Below are 9432 nucleotides of genomic sequence, written 5' to 3' on the forward strand. Positions count from 1 at the left end.
TTTTGGAATTCTCTGACAATAGGAAATCTATTTCATTTTGATAATTCTGGCCTCAGCCATAGGGCAAAGTTGAAACCAATTAGAGTTACAATTAAGCGCAAATTTCCTGCTGCATAAATGACAGAAGTGCTGATAAAGCACCATTGTAACCTGAAGGGTTTCACTTAATTTAAGGAATGTTTATTCTGTCATTTTCATAATTAGAGTGAACTGGAAAACACACACACACAATTGCCTTTATATTGATATTCACAGTACTCTCCCAAAATTGTAGGCAGTAGTGAAAATAATTAAAGATTTTTTTATCTTCCCAGCAATTCAAGAAGGCAATGTAATAAAAATGGAAAACACATAATTATAATTATTAAAAAGTTAATGTGAAAATGGTTTATTTTGATTTGAGAAAACTGAAATCTTTTGATGTGGATGATCTCCTACCACCAAAAATCTACAGATGTAACAACATTGTATTGCTGCTCAGAGTACAATAGCGTAAGGAGTATTTTTCTCTACACACATCACATTATTGTTTCATGAAAATAAGGAAACGTTTTAGGTAAATCAATATTTGATCAATGTTTTACCTAAGGGTTTCTGTTCCGTTAACAAAATTGCTGGCCATTTGTGAGGCCATTTCCTCGGCTGAGCACAACTTTAGGCGTTTCCTATTTCCCACACCCTGCTGCCTGTCAGTTTCCCATCAGTGCGGAGGATCCGCCCAGCTCATATACACAGAGCTCATTGCCACACATCCCATCATAGGCAATATTGAGGCATTGAGGGGGCGGGGAGCTCCTCAGAGGACTCGATGACTATATAGGTGGACTAAGAAAGCTTTTATTACCCTGGTAGGGTTTATAACATACCCATTTAAATATTCCCTGTTCTGTGTCTGTATCGGTTCTTCCGAATACGGTATTCATGTTATAGCCACAGACAAATGGCTGAGAATGTCAATTAAATATGTCTAAAATAACGTGCCATGTTATTTTATTTTTGGAAGGGGCACATTTCTGAATGAAGCTCTGCCTGTGAATTTTTGCACACATATTGGCATTAAAATTAGAAGTGGCCCTTTACTCGTGTGTTGAAGGTGACCTGTATCTTGCCTGTTTCTGTTTTCTCCTCTAGGGTCCCGACGGCCCCTCCGGCCCTCAGGGTCTGGCTGGTCAGCGCGGTATCGTGGGTCTTCCAGGCCAGCGTGGTGAGAGAGGCTTCCCTGGTCTGCCAGGACCCTCGGTGAGTAAACTGCAAATAATCAGCGCGAGCAGCAGAGACCCCGCTGTGGACCCCCCAACGTCGGGGGCATAACAAGCAGAAAGTGAAATGCGTGCAGCCCACAGTCTGGAGTTCTGTTTCATTACTGCTCACCCACAGGCTGCCAGATGTTGGAGGGGCGGGGGGGCCAGTAATAAATTCAATTAGATTAATTCAGTCCAAATATTTATGGGAAAATGTCATGCATAAAACGTACATTCATTTAAATATATGCGGCTAATTTAATTATGGTTTTTTTTCCGGTTACCTATTAAATAAATTGAATCCGCATGTCTTATCTCCATTTTGATGTCTGCAAGCAGCCTAGGCAATTTGCTTCAGCTTGTGTGTAATATTTTCTTAATTTCTGATTTGTAGGGTGTAATGAGTGGACTAATCCCACTCCTGCACTTTTGTCTGTGAAATGGCAATGTGCGGTAATTCTTGAATCCCGTTCTTACAGGGCGAGCCTGGAAAGCAGGGCGGCCCTGGATCGGGTGGAGACCGCGGACCTCCCGGACCTGTTGGACCCCCTGGCTTGACTGGGCCTGCTGGAGAACCTGGTAGAGAGGTGAGCAGATTTGTTCCAGTCATGTAAATTTATAGTGTTTCTTTTGTTGGAGGCACATTTTCCAAGCATGTGTGATGAGGAATAAAAACCTGCTAATTAAAATGCAGCGATACTGTAACTTGTTAAAACGAGTAACAAGCATGCAGATTAGCTGCATTATTTTTAGAATGGTTGCACGTCATTGCCGGTGTTTAGAATTCGGGGGCCGTCTGCACTCGTCAGGCTCTTAATGAACACACGTCCACGATGATTCTGTCTGATGAGGCTGACCTCTCTTCATTTACTTGCAGGGCAACCCCGGTTCTGATGGACCCCCCGGCAGAGATGGTGCCGCAGGAATCAAGGTGAGAATGACTCTACTTTGGACGCTGAGAGACGTGCACCAGTTCAAAATATATAAAAAAAATAATCATGGAGTCGTGATATTCAGACTATTTCAGTCATTTAACTTGTTACTAGGCTGCATTTCAGCCATACAAATATGCATATCTGTACTTTATTTTCACTTGTTTATATTCAAGCCATTTGCTGCTCTTACTGATGATGACACCCTGTATATGTCACTTTACACATGATTCATATATTGTTCATATATATATTTATACTATTCAGTTTCTCTTCGTTTCATCTGATGTTTCTAACAATTGATGTCAGCCCAATAGCCTACAAAAGAAAATAATTGGTTTCCGAGGTTCCAGAGTATTTTTTCTTGGCTAGTGGTTGAATGGTGTGTTCCTGTTACAGGGTGACCGTGGTAACACTGGTCCTGTTGGTGCTCCTGGTGCCCCTGGTGCTACTGGTGCCCCCGGTCCAGTTGGCCAAACTGGCAAACAAGGAGACAGAGGAGAGGCTGTGAGTACCTGATCACACACACACACACACACACACACACCAACGCACAAAACAGAAGGTCTTAATCTAGTTAGAGACTATGCCTGGGTCACTATCTAATTTTCCAGAGCTTAAGCTCTGGCCACATTCATATTCAGGGAAGAGAGAGACGGAAGAGAGATACCAGGCAAAGAATAAGAAAATTTTATTTAAAATGCAGCAGAAAAACCTAAAGACTGATCGTTGTTATATTTGAGTGTAATTACTTGTGAAGTGATTAAAATGCTTAAATAAAGTAATTAAAATGTATTTAATAATGCAATAATGCTTGTTTCAAAATACATGTTTCAAAATTCTATAAATGTAAAATTATAAGGCTTTCTAATAAAGCTATTATTTCTTTTTTCTTATTACATAATTTAAATATTTCTTCAAGCTGTTTTCCATAATTGAATTTATGCCACAAAGGGAAATATTCATTTGATGGGGAACACTGAAGCAAATGAGGATATTTATGGAGTCAGAGGAAATGAACTTTGCAGCAGGTCAAGGATGGATTTGAGCATTAACCAGAGCGCACCTCACCACAAGCAGCACAAGCATTCAATTACAGAATGTATGAGAAAAACACATCATCATTTAAAATGAGACATGCTTTCCATTGATTTACCACATTGCATGGTGTGTTTTGTGATCTGTTTACTTTCAGGACAGGTGAATGTTCACCAACATGATTGATATCTTCACTACCAAGCCAATTTGGCATACCCAATTTATTCCGCAGTCTCGTCCTCAACCTCACGTTTTCTTTGTGTTTAGGGTGCCCAAGGACCTGCTGGACCATCTGGACCGGCCGGAACCAGAGGAATGCCTGTGAGTTATTTTTTTCTTCAGGGATTATCTTTAGACACCATCTATAAATATGTCCATGTAGTACATTCTTTATATCAGTATATCTTTGTTTCATGAGCTATGCATAGCCATGTTGTCCTTTATCAAGTCCATGAACCTCAGTTGCTGCAGTACAGTTGTAAATAATATGAAAAATCTGAATTACAGAGTGGCAAATCTTATCTGTTGGGGTAGTTTTTGGTCATGGTCATGGGTGCCCATAGTATGGTGCCCATCCCACTAGGAAAGTAGCTGAGACTGGAGAAGCGTTCTGGTGACAATACAGAGGCCCTTTCTGGTGGTTTTTTTTCCATGAATTCTTTCTTCAGTTTTATCCATGCTCCTCTTGTCTACATATTTGACTCATTGTCTTCTCACTTCTTTCACCTTTAGGGACCCCAAGGGCCCCGTGGAGATAAAGGTGAGGGCGGTGAGGCCGGAGAGAGGGGCCAGAAAGGACACAGAGGATTCACTGGTCTGCAGGGTCTGCCTGGACCTCCCGTGAGTGGCCACACATCTATTCTTGACCTTCCATCTGTCATCTGGTAAAATTCTGTAGTCTTGAAGAGGCCTGACCCAGTTCTTGATCTGTTCAAAGGGGAAGAATCACAGTCTGTTGTACCAAAAACTGTAGCTTTCTCATAATTTGTGTCTTTTAATGAATGCGTCTTCGGGGGTTTCTGAATTGATTTGTTTTTTTGTTGGGGTTTTTTTGCTCTACAGGGTCAGACTGGTGACCAGGGTGCTGCTGGACCTGCTGGGCCAAGTGGAGCAAGAGTAAGTGAATAATAAAAGTGGATTTAGAATGCAGTTTTAGAATGAATGGATAAGCTGTAAAAAATGGATAGGCTGTTAAAAAAAAAGTGGTCACTCTCTGTAGGGACCCCCTGGCCCTGTTGGACCTGGTGGAAAGGACGGATCCAATGGCCTGCCTGGACCAATTGGACCCCCCGGACCTCGTGGTCGCTCTGGAGAGACTGGTCCTGCTGTGAGTTGACGTAATTTGTCGAAAGATTCTCTTTAAGAATGAAACAATCTATAAATGATTTTCTCTCATTTACATTTATGGCATTTATTAGACACCCTTATCCAGACAGTCCCCCTGGAGACACTCAAGGTTAAGTGTCTTGCTCAGGGGCACAATGGTAGTAAGTGGGGTCTTGTGGTCTTCTGGTTCATAGGCAAGTGTGTTTCCCACTAGACTACTACCACCCTCAAACAATGAACAACAACATAACATTATGATTGCATTAGTATTCGTAGCTGTGCTATTAACAGATCTGTGAAAGAAATAGAAAATACGTACCTCAAAATGAAAAATGTTTAATGGGGGATCGCAGGGAACAAAGGAGGAATGACACTTGCATGTCTGACATAATAACAGGATCCTCATCCAGAAAGAGTCCTGTGAGAGCTGTCAGTCATTGCTGCAAGCTCCTCCCATTTGAAACTGGGGTTTAAAAAACTGAATTAAATTCTTGGTGTCAGATGTGTGTGGATATTTAGCTACAGATCTATAGCAAGCAGTCCTTTCTGGTTAATGTGTAATTATTTTTTATATAAATCCTGAAGTTATTCTTTATGTTATATTTGGTGTAACTTGACTCATGTGTTACTCCAAAAAATCGGATCCAATGATTCAAATGTCATTGTAGTGGCCCATGACTCATGTTTAAGGGCAAGTAATAACCTTTGATGGCTCTGAGAAAAACATGAGCTGCTCCAGGGCTCTATGCCAGCAGTTAGAGGATAAAAGTGTGAAAGTGTTGGTATATTTTACCATGGCTCTAAGCGATGGCGAAGGTTCATCAGGCCATCACATTGGGTGTGAGTTTTGACACATTTTCAATGGTGTTTGGAGTCATTTTAACAGTAGCATAAGGTGCACAAAGAGATGACAGCTTGACCCAGTTTCATGGCTTCTCCTCCTCCTTTTCTCATAGGGTCCTCCAGGTAATCCTGGACCCCCTGGTCCTCCAGGTTCTCCAGGCCCCGGCATTGACATGTCTGCTTTCGCTGGCCTCGGCCAGACTGAGAAGGGCCCTGATCCCATGAGGTACATGAGAGCCGACCAGGCTGCCGCCGGCCTGCGTCAGCACGACGCTGAAGTGGACGCCACCCTCAAGTCCCTCAACAACCAGATTGAGAACATCCGCAGCCCAGAGGGCTCCAAGAAGAACCCAGCACGCACCTGCAGGGACCTGAAACTGTGCCACCCTGACTGGAAGAGCGGTAAGTTCTGTTCATATAAACATGTAGTAGAGCCTCATGAAATAAGTCAAAGGTAATTCATTTTCAACTCAGCCATCTTATCCAATTGTGAAGTTCATACTTCAGAGTATACACGTAGTACAAATACAGCAAACAATCTTCCGTATGAATTAACATGGTTGCCCATAGGGAATTTTGAATACTATACAAATATTTATTATGTTTCTCGAGAGTATAGATCTGGATCTAGTCCATGAAATGAGCAGAAATGCATTGCTAATCAGTGCTTTGGTGGACTTTTCATGTCTTAATTTCATCTGAGGGCCAGATTTACTGTTTTGCTCCAGAATTGTAGTAACACAGCATGTGCATGTGGTTCCTACAAATACATAATCAACTTGACCCAGTAAAAAAAGACATGAGTGGTCTTATTTTAGAGACAGGAAAAAGGAATGGCTGTGATTATCCACTCAAGAAAATACCAAGAGCACCTAATAGCCTGTGTTTAAAGATCAACTTGAGACTGAAAGCAAAGCAAACAAATCTGTCACACGATTTCTCAGTTGTTCCCACTGTCTGAAAAATCGGCGGAAATTGATTCTGACTGATCTCTTTCCTCTGGGTTCTTCTGCAGGAGAGTACTGGATTGACCCCAACCAGGGTTGCACCGTTGATGCCATCAAGGTCTTCTGCAACATGGAGACAGGCGAGAGCTGCGTCAACCCCAGACCTGCCGGCATCCCACGCAAGAACTGGTGGACCAGCAAGAGTGGTGACCGCAAACACATCTGGTTTGGAGAGTCCATGAACGGCGGCTTCCAGGTTAGACATTTCTCTAGTTGGAGATAATTTGGCGTGATAAATTTAAATTTATATGCTTGTTACTCAAATCAGAAAGTCAGTCTGTGTAAATGTAGTTAGTAAAGTTACCTCACTCCACTCTGCCCCCTGCAGTTCAGCTATGGTGATGACAGCCTAGCACCCAACACAGCCAGCATCCAGATGACCTTCCTCAGGCTGCTGTCCACAGAGGCCTCCCAGAACCTCACCTACCACTGCAAGAACAGCGTGGCCTACATGGACCACGCCACGGGCAACCTGAAGAAGGCTGTTCTCCTCAAGGGTTCCAACGATGTGGAGATCCGCGCTGAGGGCAACAGCCGCTTCACCTACAGCGTGCTGAAGGACGGCTGCGCGGTAAGACTGCAGAACTTGCACTTATACAGCTAAAGCTCACCAAGGATGAATCTATACTTGGACACTTTATTAGATACGGCTGCCTTACAGAACCCCGCAGACACCTTAACTAGTGCTGATCAAAATGTAGTTAATCTTTGCTCAACACACACTGTTTGAAATGGTCCACCACCCAAAGTATGTAGCCAGCGGACATCCTGTGGTCAGACATAAAGGGGTTAAAGATGCAGTTTGTAACAGTAACCCTGATTTAGCGACTGCGTATGGCAACCATCTTCAAAATCTCCTTTTTTCTGTTGTGCACAGAAACACACAGGACAGTGGGGCCAGACAGTAATCGAGTACAAATCACAGAAGACCTCCCGGCTGCCCATTGTGGACATTGCTCCCATGGACATTGGCGGAGCCAACCAGGAGTTTGGAGTTGACGTTGGTGCCGTTTGCTTCTTGTAAGGAGGGAACAGGAGATGAAATATGAACTTGAACATCAAAAGTGAGGAAAAACAATCCAAAAAAGGAAGAAAAAGCAAAGAACGTAAACAGAACATAAGATCAAGACACTTAAAAAAAAAAAGATGCAACTCCTTTTTTTTCAAAGTAAAGTGCTTTCCGAGTTGTGCTCCTAGGATATCTGCACTGAATGGCACCAGCAATGTTCATCAGTGATTTCGCAGAAACCACCACCAGCACCACCGTTTCTCATTCATTAATTTTTTTTCATCCTCCCTGCCCCCCACCCCGACTCGGCGTAAAAGCTCTACCTCCATCACTCACCACAGGCTAGCCTCCCCTTTAACTGCTTGGAAAGGCAAAAAGACGGAGGGAGCACAGCAGAAAAAAACACACAAAAGCATGTCTCGGTTTTATTTATTTATTGTCGAGGTGCGGGTCCATAGACAAAACAATCATGAGCCTTCCGCCCGTCCCCATTCTCTATTCTTCCATAATCACCCAAGCATGTGCCCACCCCAGGTCAATGCTCCAGCAGTGTAAGTGCAGGTGATCCTACGTCTACCACCAGAGTGTATGGAAATTTACTGTGTATTATAATAAAACCAATGGTGCTATTGTTGTAAAACAGTCTGTATTTTTTAACAGCCAGATACTGATTATATATTTACATGTATATATGTATATATATGTATATGTGTGTATACATATATATACAGTTCTTTTGGGGGGGGTTGGAAAGATCATTTTAGACTTTTTTTTTTTTGGAGTGTGAAATGTTCCCCTTGCCCAATCATTTGATTTCCCTGATCTGGATTTTTAAATTTGGCTGTAACCCCAAACTATTTTCTCTTTTTAAGTTTGCTATTTTATAAATAATAATCTTTTTAAAGCTACCTCATGCTGGAAAAAACACATTAGAAAATCCTTGACCCTGTCGAAATTTGAAGCATGGTGGGATGGTCATGCCGTGAAAAGCACATCACACGGTGCTCTTAGTTTCCACATTCAGCCTATCCGCACCCTTCCCTTTTCCCCACAAGCCCCGCCTGGAACCTCACACAAGTCACGCCCCCTGTTTTGGCAAATAGATGGCAGGGTTGACCTGGGACATGCAACATGCCATTACTGACTGTACGAAGTCCCCAAAAAAGGGTTCGCCAGCAATGGCCAGCGTGTCTTCAATGTGAGGGTGTGTATATTATGATTATTATTAATAATAATATTATTATTAATAATAATAGCATTAATATTATTTTGATCACGATCATGATTTTGTTTTTTGTTACGGTTTTAATAAATGTAAATTGGAAATAAAAGAAAAAAAAGTAACAGCGTGAAGTCAGTTTTTATATATATTCCCATTGCATGGTTTTGGTGGAAATGTATGGAAGTCTTTTTTTTTCTTCTTCTTTTTTCTGTACCCAAATATGACAGTGTATTGGTGCCAAATTGTGAGTAAAAGACAATGCACACAGTGCCGAGTGCGCCCTGCGCCACATGGGAATCTCCACACTTCCAGGGGAGGTCTTTTCAGGAAAGGCACAGGGGGACTTTTAATTGATTTTCTGTTTTTCTGTCACAGGGAAGACAAAAGCAAAATAATCAAATGCACAAATATGATGTGTCAAAATATTTCATTTTTACCTATGTAAAATAGTTTTTTTCCTTCATTATTGCCAAATATTTTTTTTCTAAAGCATGGTACAGTAGAAATGGGAATCGTTGCCAGCTGAGATCACCAGCGCTCTTGCTTTCTGACTTACTGTCATGTACCGCTGTTCTATTTCCTCACCTTTCACCTTAGCAATAAAAGGTAGAATTATTTCTATGAATGAAACAAAACTATGTTTGATTTTTGCTTTTGTTTAATTTAATTTTATTTTTTATTTATTTCATGAGACATTATAAATTAAAATGTTCATCTTTTAAAGACACTACACACCCTTGCCAGCTTCTTTTTTAAAACCTTACAAGTAAACTGCATTAAACATCATGGTTTGCTGTCTGGATTAATTTGAGAT

The 9432-nt window shown here is 41.7% G+C and overlaps 1 protein-coding gene across 2 annotated transcripts in view; it reads left to right on the forward strand.

The window, feature by feature from the left end:
• col2a1b (collagen, type II, alpha 1b) overlaps positions 1-9348 on the forward strand; it is a 35060-nt gene extending 25712 nt beyond the window's left edge. The window contains exons 43-54 of one of the 2 annotated variants that reach the window (XM_028999351.1): positions 1132-1239; positions 1721-1828; positions 2119-2172; positions 2573-2680; positions 3479-3532; positions 3944-4051; positions 4274-4327; positions 4431-4538; positions 5494-5782; positions 6396-6583; positions 6716-6958; positions 7265-9348. In XM_028999351.1, coding sequence (XP_028855184.1) covers positions 1132-1239; positions 1721-1828; positions 2119-2172; positions 2573-2680; positions 3479-3532; positions 3944-4051; positions 4274-4327; positions 4431-4538; positions 5494-5782; positions 6396-6583; positions 6716-6958; positions 7265-7411 — 1569 coding nt within the window. In that variant the 3' untranslated portion in view covers positions 7412-9348. The remainder of the gene's footprint in view (positions 1-1131; positions 1240-1720; positions 1829-2118; positions 2173-2572; positions 2681-3478; positions 3533-3943; positions 4052-4273; positions 4328-4430; positions 4539-5493; positions 5783-6395; positions 6584-6715; positions 6959-7264) is intronic. The other variant, XM_028999352.1, reaches the window with a different exon arrangement.
• The last annotated feature ends 84 nt before the right edge of the window (positions 9349-9432 follow it).

Source organism: Denticeps clupeoides, chromosome 12 (assembly GCF_900700375.1).
Source record: "Denticeps clupeoides chromosome 12, fDenClu1.1, whole genome shotgun sequence".
Lineage (NCBI taxonomy): Eukaryota > Metazoa > Chordata > Actinopteri > Clupeiformes > Denticipitidae > Denticeps > Denticeps clupeoides.